General features: G+C 37.6%; 1 protein-coding gene across 3 annotated transcripts in view; it reads left to right on the forward strand.

The window, feature by feature from the left end:
* Window positions 1-26,097, forward strand: part of TGFBRAP1 (transforming growth factor beta receptor associated protein 1) — a 35,286-nt gene extending 9,189 nt beyond the window's left edge. For all 3 annotated transcript variants that reach the window (XM_061997373.1, XM_061997366.1, XM_061997381.1), the window contains exons 3-12: window positions 2,108-2,302; window positions 3,283-3,437; window positions 8,944-9,026; window positions 13,266-13,607; window positions 14,656-14,713; window positions 16,171-16,314; window positions 17,264-17,410; window positions 18,967-19,126; window positions 20,061-20,494; window positions 21,339-26,097. In XM_061997373.1, the coding sequence (XP_061853357.1) occupies window positions 2,108-2,302; window positions 3,283-3,437; window positions 8,944-9,026; window positions 13,266-13,607; window positions 14,656-14,713; window positions 16,171-16,314; window positions 17,264-17,410; window positions 18,967-19,126; window positions 20,061-20,494; window positions 21,339-21,527 (1,907 nt within the window). In that variant the 3' untranslated portion in view covers window positions 21,528-26,097. The remainder of the gene's footprint in view (window positions 1-2,107; window positions 2,303-3,282; window positions 3,438-8,943; window positions 9,027-13,265; window positions 13,608-14,655; window positions 14,714-16,170; window positions 16,315-17,263; window positions 17,411-18,966; window positions 19,127-20,060; window positions 20,495-21,338) is intronic.
* The last annotated feature ends 979 nt before the right edge of the window (window positions 26,098-27,076 follow it).

Genomic DNA, 27,076 nt, shown 5'->3' on the forward strand with positions numbered 1-27,076 from the left:
GTCTATTGCACAAAGTCCTGAATAACCTGATCTAAGTTGGCCCTGCTTTTGGGGGTCAGGGCTGAGCTGAATGTCCTTCAGAAACTCCTTCTGACTTCAGTTATTCTATGATTCTGTAAATTTCTAGATCTCTTGTTTCTAAAAGTAATGTAGCTCTATTTTGGGTAATTCTTTAACCTTTGGATGACATATGCATTTTTAATATGAAATTGATTACTGGCTTCATCCCTGTATCATCAAACACATTCCTGTACTATAAAAAGGACACAGTTTTTCATTGTACTTGTCATGTTTAGCATTATCCTTCAGTGAGGCTGGATGGCGACAGAAAATGCATCATTATACACAGAAGCCATAGCTATTGAGGGCAGAAGGATGTGGAGGGACATTGACTTGTAAAAGTACTGTGCATTGCTCCACATATCCTTTCACTTCCATAGATGATTTTTTAAAAGTTATCTACAAAAGAAATCTGTCATTAAAAAGAAAATAAAAGCAAATTTTAATGAAATTTTTTAGAAGATCATAGAAATAGAAAATGCTAAGAATTAATGTTTTGAAGATAATTACCCCTGAATTTACACTATGTATGTATTTAATTCAAGTTTTCTCCCACTTTTTGAAATCAGATTATAGCACGGAGTAACAACTGGAAGGCATTAAAAAGAGATAGTGCGGTCTGCCTGGCAGAGGTTTCCACTTGGATCTGTAAGAATATAAAAATCTATAAAGTAGATGAGAAATGACATATTATGACCAAAACACCCCTATTTTCTGTAAGGTGTTCTGATTGAAGAGCTGATCATTATAGTGAAAAATCAAATAGCGTTACTTGCTGGCAGTTACATGTGAAATGTTTATTTTGTATTGTACCCTTAGTGAAGGTAAAGGGCTGGTCATTTCCAAGCTACTATAGAGGATCCAGAAACTTAGTTTCTATATCCTAGCTCTGTAAAAATCTACAGCTTTCTATTTTCCTTGTTTTTTTTTTTTTTTTTAGTTCCAAGATGATTCTCCCACCCAGCTACTGTTGCATGTTTGGAAGCAATTTTGTAAACTGAATAACATAATCTTTTAACCTTCTCTGTCCTTTAGAACTCAGACTTATTCTGCTGGCTGTCAAGAGGCTCATTCCTGCCAAAGAACAGTGGTAATAGATGTGTCATTTGAGTGGCATGAGAATACTGATTTTAAGGGATATTCATTCATGTTTAGAACAGAAGTTGACATCATGTTTCATTATGGCTCAGCTGGTGAAGGGTTGCTGAGCTAGGCCTCAAAACTGACAGTTTTCCTTCAGTTAATGTCTGAGGAAGAACTGGGGAATAGTAAGTTGCTTAAGTAGAACCAGAGATGTATGGTCCAAAAACAAGTCAAACTTCTGTTAAAGCAGGAGGAAGGGGGACAGAACAGACAGGAGGAAAGACAATGACAAAGAAAAACATAAATTAATTGAGGATTTAATATAGTGTTTCTGAAGCCAGTATAGGAAGTATCATTGGGATACTAAACAAGTCTCTACTCAGTATGCAGCCTCTGCATTTGTTTCTGATGATTGACAACACAGATGCCTCACAAGAGGTGACCCCATTCCAAGGAGCTGGACCTTTGTTCTGTAACAGTTTTGCCATGGCAAAAGCAAAGAAGTATAAATGATTGTCAATTAAAATGCTCTTCAGATGTTTTACGAGGACAAATATGCCTGTACTGCCAGATAAGTTAGGCTGTGCAAATCTGCAGCTCCCGCTGAAGCACTATTGTTTGAATAGTGGGTCTCACTAAATATTGTTTTGAAATGAATTCCAAACTACATGGCACAATTCTTCTAAAAAAGTCCTGAAATTAACTAAACTTGAATGATTTCTGCTAGTTTATTTCAATATTCCCCTCTTTTTGCATTTTAATGTTGCCTGTTTCTGTGGTAAATGAGAAAAAAATGAACTGAACCAACCAACAGGCCTGTAAGGTGTGATGTGCTGTCATTACTCCACCTGATACTGCATCTGTTCTGAGAGTTTGTTTATGTACCTTGGTACCTACGCATCATCTTGGGAAAGCAACAACCTTTCGCTAGCATGAGCTTCAGACTCTGTTTCCCTTTTTGTAGGTATGTTTGCAACCGTAGACGGCATTTCCCAGCGCGCTCCTGTGCACTGGTCAGAGAACGTGATTGGAGCGGCTTTGTGCTTTCCCTATGTAGTTGCTCTCGATGATGAGTTCATTACTGTGCACAGCATGCTGGACCAGCAGCAAAAGCAAACCCTGCCTTTTAAAGAAGGTCACATTCTACAGGACTTTGAAGGTATTAAAAAGGAGGCTTTTTTTTTCTATCAATAATTATGGAACAATTGTCACTGCGGGCACAGTCACTGGAGTTAGTTATTTAAACAAAGTATCTAGCAAGTGTGTTAACTGTGTAAATTTTTATTGCAAATGATTCCTGCAGGCTGTATTGGGAGAACTTTTTTGTCATCCAAAATTCTACCCTTCTAGCAAAACGTGGTCATTAAATATTCTCCAATTGTCAAGTTAATTGTGGAGTAGGGGTCTCCAGGGTTAAGACTATTCCTGTAACTTGATTATTTCTTTCAAAGGAGTGATGTTATTTTAATGCTATGAGTCAATAATGGTGAATTGCAGGTGTTTGTCCATTTGCTATCCTGACAAATTTCTAACATCTTCAAAATTGTGCTTTTGTATTCTTCTCTAAAATATCTTTGTAAGAGGTTTAAAATTGTGTATTTTGTAAAGAGTTGTTAAACAAAAAATACAAAAGTTTGTTTTGATCTCTTCATCAGTGAAGAATGTAAATACATTGCACTCCTGTTATTTTGGATTTTTTTCCAGAGGAGCTACAAACTCTAGCACTATGAACTGTGTGTAACTTACTACCTTTGATGTACTGCTCACAGTGTTCTAATATAAGGCTGTGCAAATATGTGGCAGTTAAAAGTTTGTTTTCTGGAATCTTGACAATAAGTTTCAATGGAGGCCTTTAAAACTTAGTTCATCATAAAAGTTTCTAGCCAGTTTCATTTACTCAGTGGAAGAAAATCTGGTGTAAATAACAAAAAATTACCATGATACCTGTATTTCTGAGGTGCAATTTACAAGTAAACTATATTATCCAGTAAATGTGGTAACAATAAATATGAGGTTTAGAACTTCAATGCTGTTTAGATTATTGTATCTGAAATACTAAAACTTAATGCTTATTTCTGAAATATGAGAGTTTTTTTCTGTAGAGAATATAAACTGAATATGTCTTTTTGCTCTGTCCAGGAAAGGTCATTGTTGCTACTAATAAGGGTGTGTACATCTTGGTGCCACTACCTTTGGAAAAACAGATCCAGGATCTTCTAGCTAGCCACAGAGTGGAAGAAGCACTTGTCCTAGCAAAAGGAGCTCGAAGGAATATTCCAAAAGAGAAATTTCAGGTCTGTCTTTCCTTTTAATTTTCATGAAAATAAGAATTTTACAGTGAGGCCCTGTATACCAATGGTCAAAGGACTAGAGAGAGCGGGGAAGGAGTTCACATAGAAAAAAATCTAATACCTTTTAGGCTTCCATCCTGAGGAAAGACAGGTGCTGCTGAATGGGACTGTTTGGCAAGGCTGTGACATTGGCAAGATTGAGTGATGTTGTTCTGTTGCTTTTTTATTGATTTTTTTTTTTTTTTTTTTTTTTCAAATTACACACTTGAAAAAATTGAAAACAAAACCAAAGAACCTAGTGGTAGAAATCCAGTGCAGTGCTGCCCTAGAACTAACTTCAGTTATTATTTGCTATTGCTGTTTAAAAAAGAATACTTTATTTCAGATCAGTCTTTAGATCTTACCATTTGTATCAGAGATTCTCACTGTATCATAAGCTCCAGAGTAGTACAACTTCAAAGTTAAGAGGAATCTAAAGAAAATGCATCCTACTTTTGAACTCATACAGAAAATACTGTACCGTTGTGTGACTGAATATTTAAGATTTTTATGTGGCCAAGTATCTTAGTAGCTCTTTGATCAGAGTTTAGATTACACATTTGTACTAATTTCCTTCTACCTCTGGTTTATGTTAGAATACATATTCTACTGTATTTGTTTCTATTTGTCATTTAGAGATGGAAACTTGGAAAAAGTAGCTTGAGGTCTATACTCACCAAGTAGGTGAATGAATATTTGATTTGGTTCCTTTAGTAAAAGCAAAGAATAGCAGTGGTCTAAAATAATTTTTTTTAGGAGATTTTTTTTTAACGGTTTCAAGAAGTTTCTAATTCCTTGTCATTTAAGTTTTGATCATGGGCCTTTGAAAAGTAGTCATTAAATTACATGAAACTTGTATCAACTTTAATTTGATCCTTAACCTGAATGAAAAAGTGAGAGGCTACTGAAGTAAAAAGCTTGATTAGAAAAGTTTTTTCATCGTTTTTCAAAGGTGCAGCTAACTGGAAGTACTTGAAACTGAAAAGTATTTCAGCAAATACAAAGTTCCATTTCCAGCATGTTTTGCTTTGCATCCCCAACTTTTTCCTTTGCAATCTATTTAAAGAAGCAAACTAAAGTCCTGCTGTGAGGACAGGAAGCCTGATGTAATCCATGTCTTCTGTGTATGTTGACATCTAGTTCTCCAATTATTTCTTTCCCGTTCATGTAGATTTAGTGTGGGAGATGTGTTTCTCTGAATTGCCACAGAATGAACTGCAATTCATTATCAAAAATATGTGATGTAGAGTCACATTTCTCCTAAATTTTCTTGCATTTAGGATTTTTCTGTCTTTAGGATAAGTTACTCTCTGTTCACATGTATCTTAAGTACACAATGTCTTCCTGAAATTACTGTTTCCAAGAACATTGTAAATTCTTTTTAACTTAACATGCTTTAAGAATGTTAGTTTGAGTTATTACTGTAGCTGAAAACCAGAAAAATGTATTACTTGCAAGCAAAGTAGCCTGTTGTTGTTCTGGACTGTAATTGCAAACTGATATTAAGTAGCTTACATTGATGAAGTCTTCCACTGACTCACATTAAAATGACTCAACTTGGATTAGCTGAGACATTAGTCCAATTTTTCAGAGCTGATCTGTGGTTGGAAATGTAACATGTTAAGTTCACTTTCTAATATACCTGATACTTAAAGCTGTCATTCCAGATTTGTTGGAAACACATCAGACTTTCCTGTAGTCTTGCATAATCTGAGGGAATTCAACCAAATTACATGCCTTACCTATGTCTTTTGCAACATTTCTTTGGCATACTTTTAACTGATTACATACTCACTCCTTTCTAACTCCCGTCTTAAGAGAAATCTTCAGCTAATAGGTATTAGATAGGTAATAGGCATCTTCTGATAGATATCTTCAGACTCATGAGCAGTTGACGCTTTCAAGGCTTCCTTTTGCAATTTTATGCAAGCAGTGGGAAGGAATGCATAGGTTTAGCATTAAGACACTTGATCCAGCCACTATAATTTATCCATACAGAAGAGTGATAGTAGTTGTCTGGTACGTGTAGTGTGATGCCCCCTTTTCCACATGCTCCTTTAACTTCTACGGTTTGCAATGGCTGTTGCCATCTTTCATGTGGCTTGCACTCAGTTGTGGCATTGTAGGACAGCTCTTGACCACGTGGGGTTTTTTCCCTACAGTTCAGTACTACATTGTCATTGATGCACGCATAGGTGCATTCTCCATCTCATTATATCAGCAGCATTATATCAACATATATATATATATATATTTATCTGCTGGTAATGCTGAATGATAGTGTGATTGAAACAGTAAAGTACTCAGAATTATATATGCAGCTAATGTTTAGTCATTAGAAGTAGGTCATACATTAGTAGCAGTAACCTGTTACTTAACCCATACTCCTGGCAGACTGCATATTTATCTCTGACGTATTAGATAAAAATTCCTTTGTCTTTGAGCATCAAGAATTACTGCTAGATAAAAAATGCTAAGGAAGGATGTTGCAAGGAGATGGCTGTGCTGGATATCGTTTTTGATAGATCAATAGAAAGGTCTTTCTACCATGCTACCATGAAATGACTGAATACTACTTATTAATTTTTCAGGACAACTGAAGTTTGCAGAAATCATGGTTGATGGTAGTGAAGACCTTGGTTAGATTGACACACATCTTGCATAGGTATCTCTCTTTTTTTTTTCTTTTTTTTTCCTCATTTCTTTTTAGTTTCAAAAAACATATTAACTGCACCCAAACCTGACCAATAGACAAAGAAACTTTCTAGAAAAGTCTTTTTGGCAATCTAGCTGGTAATTCTGACCACTTCAGAATTTTTCTAACAGTTGAGGGAATTAAAGCTTCACTCTGTAGCTACTGCAGCTTCATCAGTCATCTTCCTGTTTTCTAGACACAAATTAATACAAATCTTATGTCACATTTTCATAGCTCGTTTTTTAAGGTAAATTTAGTCGACAATATAGAATTTGCCTAAAGTGCTTAAAGTCCTATGGTGACTCTTGAAAAATGATAGAGCGATAAACATGTTGAATTTTGATTGAGTGTAACTTAGTGCTTCTTTAAAAGAAACCTGTTGTGGTATTCTGGCAAATGAGTATGGAAGAGCTCAAGATGTTTTTATCTATCATAAACAAAAGCTGATCGTATGTGGTTGGCATATATATTTAGCCTGCTTTTTAAAACCTCTAAGAAAGGAAGAACATTTTGTTTCCCAGAGACAGTTTGGTCTCTTGCTTCCATAGTCTTTACCACAGGACATTCTAATGTCTAGCATTTATCTTGTTGGCTAAAAGTCAACATGAGTACTCCCAATCCCACTACTGCATCTTTAAAAAGTTGGGAAAGCATCTATCATAGACACTCTGCAGCTTTTTTTCTTATGTGGCTTTAAGAAACAAGTGAAGATATTTCCACATTTAAGTAAAAGTGAATACCACTTCATCTTTTCAAATTTAAAACTATTTCATTGACTCTATACTTACACTATCAATGAGCACTTTTCAACTTCGTGTTGAAAAGATTGCTGTACAGGCTATAAAATTAAAGCAGTATTTTCAGTGTCTTAGATCAATTTAAACTTAATTCCAATATCCTAATTCACTAAATATGTAAATAGTAGTGGTCACTGAGTTGGAAAACAGACTTAAAAAAAACCAACCAACCACCAAAAACCAAACTACGAACAAACCAAAACCAAACCAACCCTACTTTTAATACTAGTTAGCAGGGCAAGAAATGTTTACACTCCAACACTCCCTCGAAAGTCTGAGGCCAGATTTTGAAGCTTTTCTGATGTCACAAGATACAGATAAGTTGTAGATTGAACTCCTTCACCCACATGCTAAAGAATTTGACCAGATTGGTATTCATCAGTTCACAGATTGCCATTTATTGCTGTAATATTGATCATATTTTGAATATTTTATTAAGCAAACAACTGACATAGGTTTGCTTTATTACTGTAATTAAATTCCCTTTCAGCTTTAACTGTATTTTGAATTGGTGTGCTTGGATGTAAAACATAGTAACAGTAATATAAAGATACCATGAAGTGTTGTTCATTTATTTCTATATTGTTATGTTTATCTGAAATAGTGTATGAGACAGCATTTCCCTGTCTGCCCTTCTCTCTTCCACACTGGAGAAACAGGACCTACAGCCTTACAAATCAATAGGTTTTAATGGCTTGTTAATGTCAAGATTAAGTATTTCCTTTATATAATCCATTAGTAAAGCATGCTCAGACTAAATAGATTTAAGCCAAGATTTTCTCATGGTAAATCCACAATCTTTAATCAAGGTGAAAAATCATTACTTGCTATATCAGTCTTCCCCTGCTTGAGGCCTGATGCTTTTTAGCAGTTTGTGCCTGGAATACATGGCTAATGTATTGCAATTTCTCTGGGTATTTTCATTGAACATGGGAGTCTGTTATTAACAGCAGCATTCAGGTACACTGTTAAACCTTGGAAAGCTGTATATTCATGAGAAAACTGAAGGGAAAAATTGAGGGCATATTGATGCAGCTACTTGTATTTGCAAAATACGAATATTGTCACAAACAGTAGATGCTTTCCAGAGCAATTTAGGTTCCTTGCTTTTAGTAATTCTCTTTTGCCATTGAAAATATACTGGGAATGAGGGTTTCATTTGATCTCGTGGAAACTAACTGACCATCCAGATTGAAGAAATACCTATCACTTAAAGTAGTTTTGTGTTCTTTTTTGAGTTAACAACTTGTGAACTTTTTTCTGTCTAGGCTTGATCTTAACAGTGAAACTTTATAACACACAGCTTTTCATACGGTTTACTTGTGCTTCTCTCCTTAACCATATTTTACGTACGTTGTGTAATGTACTGAATATTAGATAAGTTGAACTGCTTTGGAAGTAGTTTTGTTTAAAGAAACAAAGAAAAAATACACAAACTAAAACCCCAGCAAAAACAAAACAACACACAAAACCGTAACCAGATTGGCAGAAAGTGAGAAATATAGTTGTCAGCTGGGGGTGAGACTAATGCAAATCACCAGCAAGGTTACTGCAGAAGTGAGATGAGACAGAGAGAAAGCTGGCTTTATCTCATCAAGTGAGACCACCCTTTGTTTTGCAAATACCACAAGCAGAAGCTTCAGCGGAGTCAGATTGATGTAATGTAGGTCGTTATTTGAATGAGAAAGCTTAAACTTTGTATTTGTTGACTTTGGTTTTAGTAAGTACTTGCGAACAGTATTGTGTTTGCACACTTTTGTGTGAGAAACTGAGTCTGGACAGTAAATTCAGTACATTCAGGTACATGTAATCTAAAATGTACCGGATCAAGGCTTTATTTTGCATGTCAGTTCACAGGTCTGGTTGAAGATCATGTGTTCAGTGGTTTTGGCAGGTAATTACTGCAGTAGTGACTAGCACTAGGTAAATAACTCCTTAACAAACGTAATAAAACTTTTTCCCCCCTTCTCTTTCATAGGTAATGTACAAACGAATCCTGCAGCAAGCAGGTTTTATACAGTTTGCACAGCTTCAGTTCCTTGAAGCAAAAGAACTCTTCAGGTAATTGTGTGACCAAAAAATTATTGATTTATTTTATTGTAATAAGGAGTTAGTGTTCTTGGTTTTAAAAATTTAGTTGAATGGTTTTTGATACAGGAGTGAGTTTGCAGTGATAGTGGTTTTGTTGGTGGTAAGAACAGAGTGTGAAACATTGAAACAACTTTATAACTGAAGAGTTAATGCAACTGATCTTTTGGTATGCTAACATACAGTAGTATTAAGGCTGTAATTTTGTAATCTGTGTGTTGTATGTGTGGAGCTTTTTTTACTTCGTGCCCATGAAGGTCAAAGCTTTGTTATTGAGCCTATGCTGTGATTTACAGCATGAACATTGCCTGGTTCTTTTTATTTAAGGAAAAAAAAAATAACCTCTTAATGAAGAGTTACAGTTCATAGTTACTGCAATTATGTCAATAAAATATTTTGAGGATGCTGCTACTGAACTAGTTTTAACAGTTGTTCTGCTAGGCCTTTTACAGAAGACACATCATTTGTTCTTGAAGTCTGTGCTAACCTTCTCAATTTATCTGTTTCAGCAGTCACTCCTTTACAAACTGTCCTTGGCACTCCACTTTTATTCAAAAAATACTTCTTTTTGTCTTTATTTTACCTGATAATTTCATTTCTACTAGCCATGCCTCATTCTGTGATGGGGCACTGTTAAGAGTTAGTGGAATCCATGCTGACCACATAAAACAACTCTCCTTGTTATCTGCTCAAGTTCACTTTAAATCAGTTTAGAGTCCATGGAACAGGATTAAGATTAGACAATTTGCTGTATGTTTTAAGTGTGTACAGTAAAGGAAAAAAGTTATCCTTGAGTTTATGGAACTGTATCAAGGAAAGTAAAGCTTAGTGGAATGTTACTACTGCTGAGGAACTATGCCATTTTGGCTTCTGCTCACCAGAGTAGTGGGAGATACAGGGTTTGAATGAGCAGTATACACTGAGTAGAGATTAGGAAATGACAGGAAAGGCCTGAACAGCTTCTAGTGGTAATTTCTTTTGACCACAACAGTTTCCTGTATCACCTTGTAATTTTTGACATTAGTGAACAACTTGCAATCTTCCTCCTCCTTGTAATCTTCCAGACACTAGATCACTGCTGTGTTGCATACCTCAAGTTGAAGTAGAAGTTGTACGTAGCTAGGAATCCTTTGCAGCACTCCCGTTTTGTGTGCCTTTCAATTTGACTTTTTTTTGGTCTTTTTTTTTTTTCAGTGTGGCCAGTTTTGATAAAAATAGCTTGTTGAGATTGTACTAGCTATAGAGTATCTTTGTGGTCTGGTTGTGGTTAAGTGGCCAGACTTGTATAGCTCTGCAACTGTTTGACTATGGCTGACACTTGGGCATTTTTTTCTTTTCAATCATTTTGTTATTCCATGTCTGGCAACATTTCCCTGTGCCTTGCTGATAGTGGCACAAAGATGTTTTAATAGCAGTGAAAAGGGGAAATATATCCTGGGGGACGCTCCTGCATGTGGAAAGATCAGTTATGTTATGCAGCTTCCATCCAACTGGCAGTCCATCTGACAAATATGTTTTAATCAACAAGACTGTGGCAGCTCCTTTGTAGAAAGAAACATGCCTCACAAGAAAATATGCTAACCAGGCATGAATTTTGGAACTGAGTCAGCATCTCAGGGTGTTCCCTTCCTCTAAAAGCTGCAACTCCAAAGCAGAACAACTGTTCATGAATTGCTGAAGTCACCTGAGGAGAGACAGCAAAGTTTCCTATGCTTTCCTTCTGGCCAGCCATACGTAAGCTATTCAGAATATTCTGGGGACTCTGAAAGACTCCTTATGGAATCCAGGTTCCCTGATTTTTCATCCCTAGTGAAAACACCCAGTTCAAGTAATACTTAATTATTCCCCAATATACTCTCAACTGATCTTGTGCATTTTAAGCTTACTGATGCTCAGAGGCGAAATGGGAAAGATAATGGCAGTCTATGCAACCACTTGCTCCCATCCATATGGATTTCTCTGCAGGTATTTCAAGTCAGTGTTAGTCAGACATAACTTTAGTCTTAAAATGCCAAAGGGAAACTTGTCACCTGTTTGGGAAAAGATGGACTTGGCAATGAAACAGTGGCAGCAGTACCCGCAAGAACTGATGTCAGCCTACTTCTGGCCAAATATGAAGTGAGATTGTCTTCAGAAAATATGTCAGTTACAGGCTAGCAGGGGAAGTTACTACATTGAACTAAAAGTCTTGTTTCCTTGCATCAATAATCCTTCTTGGATAACCTTGTCAAGATACAGTTATATCTTATGCTTAACTTCATAGCCCTTAAATACTGAAACTCTTAAGAGGAATGCTTTCTTGCTAAGTTCTTTTTGCTTATGCCAGCACTTCTGGATACTGAAGAAGGAAGGAAATGGTAGCTTTATTGAAACTCAAGTAGTTCAACAGAGGAAGAACGTTCTTCAACTGGATCTGTTAACCTTAAACTGAGCTGTAAGAGTGGAACTGATTTGATCTGACAAATTCTAAGTGATAACAGAATTGTGGCTGTGTTATATGTATATCTATAGATCCACCTCCATCTCAGTCCTAGGCCATCCCCAAATACTTGACAACGTGGCCAGAAATCCGCCAAGTAGACATGAACAATTTACTCTTGGTTACAGGATGGCTTTTTCATGTAGAGATGATCTTTAGGCAGTAGGAGCTCTATATACAAATCAGAAAAAACTTGCTGTTCAAACCTCTTCTTGCGGGAAGGCTTCTCATGGTCAGATTTTTCTTTGTTGTGATCCTCTGTTGTTCATGCTTTGCAGTTACTGGAGTGGAATGCTTGCTTGTAAATTTGCTGTCGCTGCTGTCTCTCAGAATTTCATTCTTCTCATAAAGATTTTTGTAGCTAAAGGGCAGAATTAAGGGTTTTTTTTTTTTCTTTTGAAGCTTCTTTACTAGTTCCTATTTCCTGAGTGGTTTTGGAACTGTACTAGGAAATTAACAACTCGGGGTATGCCCCATTGCTTTAGTTACTATACAGCAGTAGGGACAGGATGAGTGTACTTGTAAGGGTCTTGTATACTTCATTGCCTGCAGAAATCTGCTGCTTAGTGGTTATAACTTGTTTCTTTTTGGAAATGTTTCCAGTCAAGGATGTGAAAAAGAAAGTCTTTCTGAGGTTGCTGATTGCTGAATAGATAAGAATGAATTGCAACAAACTAGTAACTGACCAGGGTTGTTTTCAGAGAGCTGTCATTTCATTTTAATTTTTCAGCAATTCCTGCATTTCAGGAATGCTTGTCTTTAAAGATTAATTCATAGTAACGTGTTTGACAATGAAATAAAACATAAATCCTCATATTTCGCTGTTCTTTTAAAGCAAGACTTGGGAAGAGGAGTCATTCTAGCTGTGCAAATTGGGAAGTTGTTTGCCATGTGGGGAAAAAAACTTTTTATTCTTCTGTCACAATGTGCATTCTTCAAATGCTTAAGGAATTTCTTCAATGTAGGCTGAAAGAAAAATGTTTTCTGTAACATATCCATGTTACAACTTACTCCTGGATAACGTGTAGACACCTTTCACATGCAAAGTGGAAAAGGCACTCTGTATCTGACATAGATGTACACCCAAAGCCTATGCCTGAACAATAGACTGCTGCTTATGGGTTAGATGTATAATCAGCATCCACTATTTGTTTTCAGAACCTCTTTAAAAAGTGAGTCAAAGGAGGAATGTGGTGTATTTCAGGGTCGGGTAGAATGTTTGCATCATCCAAACCTGATCTGAGTGCTTTAGTTTTCTACAGGAAGTTGCTGTTTTCTACAGAATGACACTTGCACAGACTTTGTGGCTTGCCTGAAGTGCTTTGCTCTTTCTATTTTTTTTGCCTTCATTGGAATACTAGCTCTCAGAATGTGTGACAGTCCTAGGAACTGCACTACGGCTACTCTGTTGACTTTTGTATGTGCCACAGAACAGCTGCGGGATGTCGAAAGCAAAAGGTTGGCCAGGCTCTGAATTCTCAGAGCTTTCAATGTCTTGAGGAGGAAAAAGAAGGATGAACAAGTTTTGATAGAAATAGCAAAAAAAAGAAATCCAGATTTGTTCAGCAGATATTTTCTGCATCATAGAAGGCAATAACTTTCAGAAACTGACAACCTGTTAGTGTCCTGACTCTAAGCATATGTGAGCACTCATTCCCAGTATGTTATTTTTTTGTGCCTATGTATACTTTTTCTTTCTTTTTGCTTCATCTAGTTTGACACTGTAATTGCAGAAGCGGCCAGCTTGACGTCCGGGAGCTGATCTCTCTCTACCCCTTCCTGTTGCCTACTTCCTCTTCATTTATACGATCTCATCCCCCTCTGCATGAGTACGCGGATCTAAACCAGCTGACCCAAGGGGACCAGGAGAAGATGACAAAATGCAAACGATTCCTCATGAGTTATTTGAATGAAGTCCGCAGCACCGAGGTTGCAAATGGCTACAAGGAAGATATTGACACAGCTTTACTCAAGCTGTATGCTGAAGCAAATCATGAAAGCCTGCTGGATCTGCTAGTTTCGGAGAACTTTTGTCTTTTAACAGATAGTGCTGCCTGGCTGGAAAAACACAAAAAGTGAGTGGGTTTTTTTGAGACCAGAGGGAAAATTGTCTTAAATGCTATTGGCATCTAGAGCCAATACTACAGTTCAAGTCCTTGTAGTTTCTGTGCTTTCAGGTCCAAAAGACAACTTGGCCTGACTTGTCAGCATTTAAAAATGTCGGTGAAAAGGTATTAATTGACAGTCTGAGGTAAAAGAAATACCTTCTTTATGCTGGTAAATAGGGAGTCCTCCCTTAAAGTTTCTGCCTGACACAAAAGTAAAGGATTGGTAGAAATTTGGAGAGAAAAAAAAAAGCTATTTTTTTGTTCATGTGACAATGTGAGAGTTGAATAAGTGCTTTATTGGTACTTGCACAGAATGAAGGGATGCCTTAAAGCATGCATTACCTTAGAAGCTGTTAACCAGCTATTTGCTTTAAAATTATAGTTATTTATTCAGGGAAAAAGATCTTACTTTCAAATTACATACTTGCATACTTTCCCTCTGAATCACCAGAAGGAGGTTGCTTAAGATGAGTGCAAATGCCTTCAAATTGGAAATGCCAGCAGGTGGAGAATTGACTGTCATTAAGCAGGAAACACTAGATAGTATATACATAAAACACAGACTCCGGTCATAGGTAGTGTCCCTGCTTCAGATTTAATTTCTTCAGTCTTTAGACTGTGTGGTATGGTAGCTGAAACTACAGTGGTGAGGACTAGTCATTGGTTGCAGTTAGATTTAGAGTAGTTTCATTTATTTCAGGTGGTTTTGTTGAATCATCTCCAGTTTGACACGTACATTATTTAAGTTGGAGCTAGTAACTAGAAACTGCCTTACACGGGATTGACACAGACACGTTTCTAGGACAGAACTTCTCTCCTTTGATTCTGAAAAATGGCCTACAAGTGTGGATATGGCTGTGTGTGTATCACTAAGCAATTATTTGTCATATTCTATGCTAATCAAAGCAAGAGAACAAATGTTTATGCTTGAATTTCTGCAGATTTATCAAGTCTACTTGATGAAGTTGGTAGGAAAGATCTAATGGTTTTAATGTTATTTTTTCTCTATATACAGATATTTTGCCCTTGGTCTCCTGTATCACTACAATGGTCAAGATGCTGCAGCACTTGAGGTTAGAATAAAGCTTTTAGTGTTACCTGTACAGTGAACAAGTTCTGTAAGATCTGGGAGTTTTGGCTGGATTAGTAATCCCTTTGGGGACCTCCCTTCTGATGTTACTAAGGCTAGTAGCGATCTGTAGACTGCAGACTAAATTATTTCAATATTCCTCTCTATAAAACTTGAGCTAGAAATAATATGTTCTTGATCAATAAAAACCATATATGTCTCAGATCATATCCAATACCTTAAGTATTTTGCTTTACTGTGTGGCTTTTTGCATATATCAATCACAGTAACACTGTCAAAGGCATTTGAGTCAATTATGTAAATAGTAATCTCCTGAGCAGAAAACCAATAGGGACAACAAAACCAGTATGTGCCTTTGGCATATGCAAGGTATTTTTCTTTGTTTTGAGGAACAAGATTTATTACTAAACTGATGTTCTAGATGTGGTGTCTTTAAATTTCAGTTATAATATACATAAAAATAATCTCATAGGATACTTAATGTTCTTCAATCAATCACAGAATGGTAGAGGTTGGAAGGGACCTCTAGACATCATCCAGTCAAACCCCCTGCTACAGCAGGTTCACCTTAATCAGATCACACATGAATGCATCCAGGTGGGTTTGGAAACCTCTAGAGAAGGAGACTCCACACCCTCTCTGAGGAGCCTGTGCCAGGACTCCCTCACCCTCACAGGAAAATTTTTCCTTCTGTTCCATTGGAACTTCTTGTGTTCCAGTTGATGCTCATTACCCCTTGTCTTGTCACTGGACACTACAGAAAAAAGACTGACCTCATCCTCTTTACACACACTCTTTAGGTATTTATAAGTATTGAAAGAAATTTCTCCTCATGTTCAAGTGGAACTTTTTGCATTCCAGTTTGTGCCCCTTAACCCTAGTCCTGTCACTGTACAGAAAAAAGTGCTATCTTATCCTCTTGACAAACACCTTTTAAATACTTGTGTTAATGAGGTCTCCCCTCAGTATTCTCCAGGCTAAACAGCCCCAGGTCTCACAGCCTTATGTCATAAGAGAAATGCTCCAGTCCCTTGGTAACTCTGCACTGCACTCTCTCCAGAAGTGCCCTATCACTTTCGAACTGAGGAGCCCAGAACTGGATGCAGTAGTCTACTTGGTGGCCTCACCAGGGCAGAGTAGAGGTGGAGGAGAACCTCCCTCCATCTGCTGGCCACACTCTTCCTGGTGTGCTTTTCTTTTTGATGAACCCTTGCTGGTTTGCATATTTGCAATAAAAGCCTTTGATGAAAAGGAGGCATAAATGTTGTGACCAATGAGGTCCCTTGCAGCTGGTGTTCCTAGGAACTCTTTCTGGTTCCCAAGTACCAAGAGCTAATACTAAGTGTTGTAGTAGCTCACATAAATGTTGAGTTTGAAGAGCTAGTATGTGTTTTAAGCACTATAATATATGGGATTTTTTTGTGTGTGTTTTTATTGCAGTTATGGGTGAAAATAGTTGATGGAGACATCCAAGATTCTACACGTTCAGATCTCTATGAATATATAGTAGACTTCCTTACGTTCTGCTCAGACCAAGATCTAGTGTGGAAATACTCTGAATGGCTTTTACAAAAAAACGAAGAGGTTTGTCATTGGTATACTTCTCACAAAACATCAGTAGTGTTTGGGTGTTCATTATTATTGTTCCATCTTCATGACTAATTGGACCATTTTTTTCAGAATATTTAATGCCAGTTAAATAGCGATGGACAGAAGAAAGCTTCCAGTTCTTTCTAGTTTTTCAGAGTCCCTCTGTTAACAAGTGATAGTGATAATTGCCCATTATGAAAACATTCTGTACAATGGAAGGTACAGCACGTCTTTCATATTAAGCAAGATAATTCCCAGATTAAAAAAAAAGAGAAACTGTTAAGTGATTTTAAAGTGCTACTGTTTCTCTTTTAAAAGAATTCCAGGAACAGGTGATACCTGTCTACACTGTGATGTGGAATAAATAGCCTTCATTCAAGACAAAACCTCACAGCTACAACAATTAATCCACCAAAGTTTAAAAACTAGCTTTGCAACATCTATTAATGTGGTGTGCTGTTACATGGGATGCTGATGCTCAGTCCTTCTGTGGTCTTGGAACTCATCACTGCCTAATATGTATTAATTTTAAGCTCAGTTGTTATATGCCATGACAGATTTCTAAAGTTATTTTTGGTCATTATTGAAGTCTCTTTCAGACTTCTGTAGATCATGTTTGATAAGGCTGTAAACATTCTGATCTCTAACTTAAGGCTTTCTTGCTACAAAGGCTGTTTATACAGATCTGTTCAGTACTTTTTTTGTGGCAGGTGAAGGTTGTACCCAACACAAGGTTTATAGGCTGGACAATGCAAAGGTTACAAATGAAGGTAATGAAGATAGGAGTGAGTGAGATTGTGATAAACACCAAATGGGTTTGTTTTGTTTATCTTCCTGAATAATGTGGTATCTAATCTGATAGTGCTGTTAGATAAGTCTTTAAAATAAAAAAGATAATAGTATGCTTGCCAATGAGGTCCTAACTGCAATTAACTCTTTCTAGGTTGGTGTACAGATTTTCACTAAAAGGCCTTTGGAGGAACAGGAGAAAAACAACATCAATCCAGATGATATCATCAATTGCCTTAACAAATATCCTAAAGCACGTGTTAAATATCTAGAACATCTAGTACTGGAAAGAAAAATAGAGGTGAGTCTTACAAGAATAATAAAAATAGATGTAGGATTCAGAATGCAGATATAATGAACACCCCTGAAAAAAAAAAAACAAAGTCTAGAAGAAATAAGCATTGTTTGAAGGATTTCAAGTATACTTGGACTAGGGAATGAGTGGTTTTGAGATGAAAGTGGAAGACGAAAAACAGATATCTGCATTATTTTTAACTTTTCAACCCTTGTGATGGCAAGACAGTTGCTTACCTTTCCTCAGAGGCTGGCTTGTTTGTTTTTGACATCTGATTGTTGCATACTTTTCTGTTTCACCAATGAGGCTCAAACTTCCCTCTGGTAAGATCAGAAAGCAAATGCTAATCTTATTGCACTGTGTGGCAAAGATGTACTGAAATTTGTACAAGTAGGTATGGATTTTTCTGTCCTGGAGAGATTTGAGCAATTAATGATAAAATTACACCACGTGCTTCTCACTGCAGAATTCCAAACCACTAGACACTGCATGTCCAAAAGATGTGTTCACAAGTCATAAGTGACACTGTATTCTACCTTTTGGGTTTTTAAGCCCAATACAGAAGCAACCAAACGTGCTGGTACTTGGATGTGAGACATTTTAAGGACAGGAGAAGTTACTTTAACCTGCAAATAAAGCAAGGAAATGAGCATCAAAAGAGCTCAGCAGAACTGATGACAAGTTCACTGATTTACATTCTTCAAATGCAGATGCTAGAGCAATGGTTTCCCTCTTATCCCTATTGCAGATACTTCAAGGTGTGTGACACCGTGATGGATGAATCTACTAGTTTCTGATATTGTGAATATTTTCAAACAAACTCTTGGAGTTAAACAAACATAGTGTCTTGTAGAATATTTGTAACAAACATAATTTAAAATTCAGTCTACCTGCTAGTAAAGGCTGGGTTATAAATTGACTTGGTCTTTAGAAAGTACTAAGTTATGGTGAATGCTTTATCCAGAATGTTTCAACTGGTCAAATCATCAACTTTTTTTTTTAATTAATATTGGGTAGTGGATAACACAAAAAGCACTGTGCTTTCAGAGTGCTTCTCTGCTTCTGGTGGCTTTCTCAAATTTTTATGCAGATATTGAAAAGGTCAAAGAGCATACCTGGATATGAGGAAGAATGAATTAGATGAGCATTACTAATTTTACAAGTGAAACAAAACGAGAAGACACAGGGGAGAGAAATTTCCTTTACTGCATTGACTTTCATTAGGTGAACTTTTGAAGGGAAATAATTTCTGCACAAGAAAAGCTATTTCTAGTTCTTGTTTAATTAAGGTGAAGAAGATTTCAGGAAATGTTTCTCGTCCACGTTCTGGGAATATGTGTATTTCTGAAATACTGAGTACCATACTATAGCTATAGTGTATTTTGTGAAGCTGGTCTGAATAAGTTGTCTGTCTGCATAAACAAAAGACTTCCTGATTAATTAGAATGAAATAAATGAATTAAACTACATTTCCATGTAATTATGTAAATATTCATCACTGTTATTTGTGAGAAGAGGTTGTCTTTTGTAAACTAAGCTAATGTTGTTCCTTTCATCTGTAGAAAGAAAAGTACCATACTCATCTAGCTGTCTTGTACTTGGAGGCAATACTTCAGCTAAAATCTGTGACCACAGATGATTGTACAGACACAGCTGAACTTCTGTTTAAGCTACGCAATCTTCTTCAGAAATCAGATCTTTATAGAATTCACTTTATTTTGGGTAAGATGCATGTTGTCTGTTATAAAATGCTGTATGTCAGTCCCAGCAGGAAACTGAAAGATCGTGAGGTTTCTAGATGTACTTGGTTAATAGGCTTCCCATCTGTATTTCTAACAGACACAAGTTACTTTAGAAAGCATATCTGTTACTGTTGTCTTTCACCTTCCATAGCTTGTGAGGTACAATTATATGTCTGCCAGTGCACCAAAGGCAGTCATAACTAACTAGAAAAAAAACCCACAGGATTTCTGACGTGACAATTTTTAATCCTACATGAAGGTGAGATCAATGTGTGCTAGTGTGCTCCTCCGTGATAACCATAATATTTTGGAGCAGAAAACATTGTATTTGCATACCTTTTCCAGAGATCTAGGCCAAGTCTTTATACCATGATAAGTGGAGGATTTTCTGCTTTATCTTGAAATGCCAGATGAATTTGCCATTCCCCCTGCGCTTCTTGCTGGCACTTGAACTTCAGACCATCAGACTGGATTGTAGTGCCCTTTTCTTAAAGGGAAGAACTATTTGATCTTTATTGTCTTTTATGGACTTTAAACTATTTTGTAATTTTCTGTAATATTATGAGAAGCAGAGGTTAAAATGTTGCAGCTTGAACTTAGTTTATCATACACTACTGCAGTGTGGACAGAAACGTGCAAGAGTGGTGTGCCAGAATTCACAAGATGTCAGTGATACTGATTTTATCGCCTGTTATTTAGTAATTTCTTTTTCTGACATTTTGTGATGCTCTTCTGTTAAAGATGTGTTTCTGTACACATAGGCATTCTCATACTTCTAAACACTTCTCTTTGTAGCTGTCAGCACCCGTGCAAAAACAGCAGGAGATGAGTTCTATGGGCTTGTTTGCATTGACTCTGGGAGAGGGACTAGTCATCTCCACTGAGCAGGTGTTGCCTCATTTCTCATTTAACAGACAAAATCCAGGGCACAGACCTTCATATGGAGAGCGCAATTTTGTACGGAAAACTAGAAGAACACGAGAAGGCTTTGCATATCCTTGTCCATGAGTTAAAGGACTTCCAGGCTGCTGAAGAATACTGTCTATGGAACTCTGAGAAGAGAGAGGTGCAATACAGACGGAGGCTTTTCCATATGCTCCTGTCAGTGTATCTGAACCCAGGCACTTCGAATTGTGCACTAGTCACAGCTGCTGTGGATCTCTTGAATAACCACGCTACTGAATTTGATGCGGCTCTAGTTTTGCAGGTGGTGCCTGACAGCTGGTCAGTGCAGCTCCTCTCTCCCTTCCTGGCTGGAGCAGTGAGGCAAAGCATTCATACGAAAAGAATGACTCAGGTGGCACTTGGGCTAGCACAAGCTGAAAACTTAATCTACAAACATGAGAAGGTAGGTTGTTTGCTTTAGGTTTTTTTGGAGAAGAACTTGGAAAATTTATGATTGCATCCTTTGGTATATAATAATCAGAAGAACTTTGAAGAATTTGGACAGAGTTTTTCTTCACATTGCTGCATTAGAGTTTGTGCCAAGACTGTTAGATTCAAACTTTTTATACTTTCTCTGTAAAACAAAAGGGAAGGTGGAGGCTTTGAAAGAGGAACAAATTTGGTGAGTTTCTGGGCTGAAGGAAAGTGGATCTGGGATTTACAGATTAACAAATTTCTAGCAGAAACTTGAAGAAATGTTAGTGGTTTTTTTCTCTAGAATTGTGACCTGACAGAGTTTGCACAAATGTTTACCCAGAACTTAAAACTAATTGAAGCTTCCTGGTAGCTTTTTTTGGTGATAAATTCACTATTGAAGCTTTGTTCTATTCCTAGGTAGAGCTATACTCCTTAAAGTTCCCAGCAGATTCTTATATCTGTGTAGTTCTAATGATGATATGTCCAGCAATCTGTCTGGGTGCATCAGTACTCAGTTTGCTATGGAGTTGTCTGTGACTTTGCTTGGGAAGCTGAATCAGGTTTTCAAGTTGCATTAAATGTGTGAGTGCTTTTCTGTATTAACAAACAAAGAAAGGGGGGAAAAAAAACCAGTACCTAATAGGAAGCATGAAAATGACTAAGTATAAATGTGGAAATACAATTCAAGTTGAAATAGTTCAAACTGTCTTTTCCTACTACATCTGTCATTGGCCAGTTTTTTCCATTTAGTACAGCTGAAATTATATGCTGAATTTCCTTTCCTTTCTTGCTAGATTCATATTTGAGTATGTGGGTTTTTTCCTTTCTAGGTTAAACAAAAAGGAGCCCCAATTCTTCTTTCGGACAAAAACGTCTGTCAGGTGTGCCAAAACCCTTTCTGCGAGCCTGTATTTGTAAGATACCCCAATGGAGGTATGGTTCACACTCATTGTGCTGCAGACAGACGTCTCAATTCAAACATGATTCATCACGCTTCCAGCTCCAGCAATCAGACTTGAAATATGTTCCAGTCCCACGGGTTCTCATGACTTACACCCCATTGTGAGTGGTCTGGAAACAAACAAACAAAAAAGAACAAAGTGCAGCTACTTTAGGTATAAATCAAGATTAGTCTTTGGGTTAACGGGAAGACTTCCCGTAAATACGAAACATTGCCACTTATCTTTTTGATTTCTAATGAATGTAGATAAAATCACTACCAGAAGTGGAGAGGTGCAAATATAGGCTTCTTCTGTATATAGTAATAAAAAGTTAAAGAAAACAAGCCTTTTCTTCACAGTAAGGATGAATGTTATGGAGACGAGGCAGACAGTTATTTGAAGAAACGTCACTTTGCACTGAATGCGGTGTTGATGAATTTGTAGAGGTGGAGATGGCATCTCTTGGGAGTTGCACCCCTTGGAACATTACATGAAAAGACTGGCATCATGCAGCTTACTATCAAGACAAAAATGTTCATTGGTTGTAATGTTTGCTGCAGCATGTCTTCTACTGGGCTGAATTCTCTCCCCCATGACCACAGTATGAACTTGATTTTTGCTCCACAAATTGTTGGCTTTTCATGCACTTTTTAGTACTCCTCCCTCTCCTTCTCATCTGCTATACAGAATTTAAATGTCAGCACTGGTCCATTACGTTTCCACTCAGATTTTCTGCAATAAACTGGGTGGAAATTGATGGCCTCAGTCACACAGCTGTGCTTGGAAGGGAAAAAAAAACCACCATCAAGTTGAATTATCTGGTCAGACTGTAGTCACTTTTATATGGGTGAAGAGATCTTAACTTTAATATTGATTTATTTATTAATATGCAAATTTACTGTACATACAGTTGAATAAATTGATCTTATACCATTCTAGAGTTTCTTTGGAGGATAAAGATGTAGCTGATACATAAGCGTACAGATTGTGTGCTAAATGTTTGCTATAACCTAACTTAGGCAGATTGGAACTCCACAGGAAGAAGTTTTAGTACTTGTGGATGATGCTATGCAGTCAAAGTCATGGGAGGGAAAAAAGGTATCATTGGGAAGAAATCTACGAAGGTGTACTACAGGGATACTGGATTTGTTACATTCTGCAAAACCATCCTGTAAGCTAAAGTTTTTCAAATAACAGCAGAACCCCTTTGTTTAACTGCCCTGGTAAGTATCCATGTTACTACTTTAACATTTTAAAGCAATCTACTTAAAAGAGGCAACTTCTCACAGGAGAGATTTGAAAATAATGACTTCAAATAAATGTTTGGTATTTCAAAGTCAAAGCATTTCTTTTAATTCTGTAAAGCTGTAATAAATACCAAGCTTACTGGCTGGCATGCAATTGAGTTAGTATGGCTCCTTGTTTCAGCATTCCACATCAGATTTGAGATTTTTTCAGCAAAATGGTATCTCTGGATGGTGTCTTCCAGATGTAGCCTCAGCCCAAGCCTCCTGTTACAGAAAGGCTGACTTACAAAACAGCCTGGTGAGCATAGTGCTGCCTCCAGGAGGAGACAGCTAGACTACATCCAGGAGGGAAAAATACCCATCAATTTCTTTGTATTTAAAGCAAAAGACCTTCAGATCTTTCTTTTTCCTGAGTTAGAAAAATGTAGCTGTTGGTTTGGGTTTTTAAAAAATAAAATCCAAGTAAGGAGTTCTGTAGCACTTTCTGCTAAGACATGTAGGGCATGTTTAGTGAAAGGCACCTTCAAAGAAGACAAGCATGGGCATTTCTGATTTAGTTCTGGCATGAGTGTTCTCCTGTGGCACTGGTATGAGCAGATTACCTTGTATTCCTGGTTTTCAAACATGATATATTCAACTGCCAGTGATGACACAGACAAATCTGTAGTCTTCCGTCCTCAAAATGATAGTGAACAAGTAATTTTACAAAGATCTGATAAGCCTTTTGTGTTACGGTAGTGTAAGATTCATAAGAAATAACTTTGTTTTGCTGCAAGCATCCTCAGTATGCTCTGTGTTCCCACCTAACCAGGAGGAACTGAAAGAAGGAGCACTCTTTGTGATGAAGGTCTGTTTCTAGCCACTAGGAAGTGATCATCTTAGTCTTGGAAACTAGTGTTGCAAGGACAGGAGATCATACCCTTCCAAACCACAAGGAAGTTCTCAGTTGTTATTGCATGAAAAGATGTGTCTGTAAAAGATTAAACAATTCTTTATTAATATCTGGTATTTTTTTCCGGATTTGTACTTGACTAAAATGCACAGTAACAGTTGTAAATACAGAATAACTACAGAAACCAGAGTAATGCACAGTAGCCTATATGCAATCATTGGTGACAAAAAGGGGGATTAATATTAATGTTGGGGAATACTGTGACAAAAAGGGGGATTAATATTAATGTTGGGGGATGCTGTTGTTTTTAGTCCCTTTCAGAATCTTGGACTAAAAAAATAAGGACATTTGATCCATAAATCATTACTTGTTTCTTTGTTGAACTTTATGCTAGAACTAATTTGGATGAATTAATGTGGAAGCCCAATGGTAACAAAAAGGAAAAGCAAGAAAACCAACATGAGGCTGAGGTAGAGCGAGAGCTCAGCAGGGAAGTGGCAGGTGAAGGGTGTTTTTCCGCTGTGAATACCGTGGTTGAGCAATTGGGATAATGCTTGAGCAGAGGAGAGCGAGAGCTGGCCTGTGTGCAAATGGTGGCTAGTATTCTGTGCTGTATCACGAGGAAGCTTATGAATTCCATGTTTAGATCGCCTTAGGCAGGACAACTACAAGACCTCGTGGGACAGAGGCACGTTGGAGAACCTCTTGGCACATTGGAAAACCAGAGTTTATTCTGCCTTTTCTTTTGGCACTGTCAGTTTGCTCACTCTTTGTTTATGTGGCCAAAGTCCTGGGACAGCATTGCCACTGTGGTAAGTTCTTTTGGTTTGGCTGCAGCAGTGAGGAGAAACTGAATGGTAACTGATTATTAATTGCTGATTGGATATGTGAAGGAATAGAGGCAGGAAAGGGGAACATTTATTTGACTGTCTTATTAAATGGGAGTTTAAGCTTGATGCACTGTTTTTCTCTCCTGTTAGGGAATGTGATGTCTTAGACCTGCCCTTGGAGAGATGAGATGCTGCCAGAATATTTCCTAATTTAGCTCTTGGTAAATTATTTGTGTTTGTAGTTCATCTCTCTCACTTCTTATTTTTTCTCATGAGTCTCTTCCAACTTTGTGAAAACCAAAACAGTAGTGCAGATCTTTTTTGTTTTCCTAATATGACAGTATATCCGTGATTCCGGACACAATAAACAGATGCTTTTGCAGATATGGAGGCACATTTGCTTAACATTTAGCTTCTAATTACAGAAATATTACAGCTCTGATTTTTTTTTAAGCCATCCTCTCTTACAGTCACTGATATATACAAAAACACTCTTTAAACCCTTTCTTACTCTTTCATATCTCCATACTTCCTCACATAAAAATGACCTGTGCCGTGTGTGTGTCATTATATGTGGGTTTTCCACTCTCTTAAGTCAAAAAGACAGGAAAAATACTAATGAGAAGAAAATGCCTAGAATCTGATAGTCTGCTTAAGATTAATGGCTGTATACTTCTGAGAAAGGAATTTGGTTAGATCTTCGTTTCTATTATTTAAAGGGATAGGTTATCTGTCACATTGATAATATTGCAAGATCACTGGTCTCAAAGGCTGGAGTGAAGAAGCAATTGGATTTTGTTAGACAGTGCACCACAGGTGCTTGGGAACTGACTTCTTTGGGCAGCCTGGACTGTGGTGGCCCAGATGTGCATGAGAGCTTGGTTTCCAATCAGACCTTCTCTCTTTGCTTCCCCTGCTCCCAATCTCCAAAACCTTTCCAACCTTTATTACCTGGTTAATGCCACTCTTCTAGCACTTCAAAGACGTGGGTGTAAACCTTGAGAGTGCTGGGTGGACTCTTGAGCATGTGTCTTTGTTCAACAAAACGTCACTTTTACTACATCAGCTACATGAAACCCTGATACCGTCAGTTGTGGGAAGGCGGTGGCAGAAATGGAGTGTGAATATGTTTTCCGGGACCTTTGTTACATGTTTGAACACACAAACGTTATCCAGACTGTGCTGAATCTTTATAACAACATCTGTTCTTTGTAGGGCTGCTAGCCTGAATTGGTGTTTAAAAGTAATTTAGTTTATACAGTTGTAGCAAGACGAAACTTTTTCCTTTTAATACTCTTCCCAAGTTCCTACGGTCTCTATTCAGCATAGCTCTAAGTGTTTTAATAACATCCTGCTGTCAGGATAGGCAGCAGCTAATCCATTTTCATTGTGAGCTCTTCTCCTATTGCCTGTATTTACTAATTAATTTTTCTCTTGCTGTACAACACTTGGGGGCTTACGCCTTCTCTGAACACTGGTAATTAAATGTGCTGCTACTATGAAAGGGAAAAGAAGAAAAGAAGTTAATGACATTCTGTAATGTCTGATTGATGACAAAACTGAAGTTCCCCTGCAGTAAATTTGTTCAGATGGGAATCTGTACCGTTAGTGCTTTCTGTCTTAATGATTTTGTTGGTGAACATATACATCAGTATATGGAATGTACAAATGTATAAATATGTTGGATTTTTAATTAAAAAAGCTTTTAATTACGTTTCTGCCCATTCATTCCTGGACACATAAACCCTGAGATGTGAATGGCCAAGTGATGGAGAAAGATTCTCCAGTGATAAGTGAAGGATTCATCTGGGTCACTGACAGAGGTGGTCAGATGAAAAGGTGGAATTAAGCAAGTGTAGGGCATCAATGCTAATGAACGAGTATTCTTAAAAACTGGCAAATTTTACCTTTGGGAGGAAGTTTTACTTTGTTTCTACCTCCTTCCCTGGTTGAATCTGGGTTTTTACAGGTTTAGTTGCAAGTGGCTACTGCCATTACAGAACTGGAAGCTCATGATCTGTCTCTGCATAGCCAAAGCAATCCCTTCTGTGCTTAAAGCTGGCAGTTGCATGGGAAGCCTGGTCAGTGATGGGCTTGTGGACATCCTGGAGAAGTATGGACAGAAGTACTGAGATGTTTTGAGGGGAACACCTCAAAACAGCAACTGCTGATCTGGGATGAGAGTCTGGTAGTTGAGAGCAGTAAAAGCAGATACTGTTTGCTGAGGTCCCTCTGGGACCAAGTAGAAAGTGAGCTTAATCTACAGCTGCTCTACTGGAACAGTCTTTAGTGGAAACAAAACTTCAGGGAAAACAGATGCAAGTGCTACCAAGGTTAGATGGAATTTATTTTTATTGCTGGAGATAAGTAATCCAAGCTTAGGAGGCCAAAAGCAAAGCTACTGCCAGAGCCTAGCCTGTGTCCCTGGGGAAAGGGGGATTCCTTGTCGTCCTTACTGCTCGAGAGTAATGCCCCTGGCTCAAAGCAAGCTTTCAGGGCCAAAGAGCAAGGTGCCCCCCTTCTTCCCACTTCTAGCAGAAGGAGACAGGGCCACCACTGGCAACATAAGACCTACTGATGAGGAAACGCCAGGAAAGGGAGAGGGGTAAGGGCTGGTGAGGCTGGGGTAAGCCAAGGAGGCCAGTGTTCTCACCAAGC

This window comes from Colius striatus, chromosome 1 (assembly GCF_028858725.1).
Source record: "Colius striatus isolate bColStr4 chromosome 1, bColStr4.1.hap1, whole genome shotgun sequence".
In the NCBI taxonomy this organism is placed as follows: domain Eukaryota; kingdom Metazoa; phylum Chordata; class Aves; order Coliiformes; family Coliidae; genus Colius; species Colius striatus.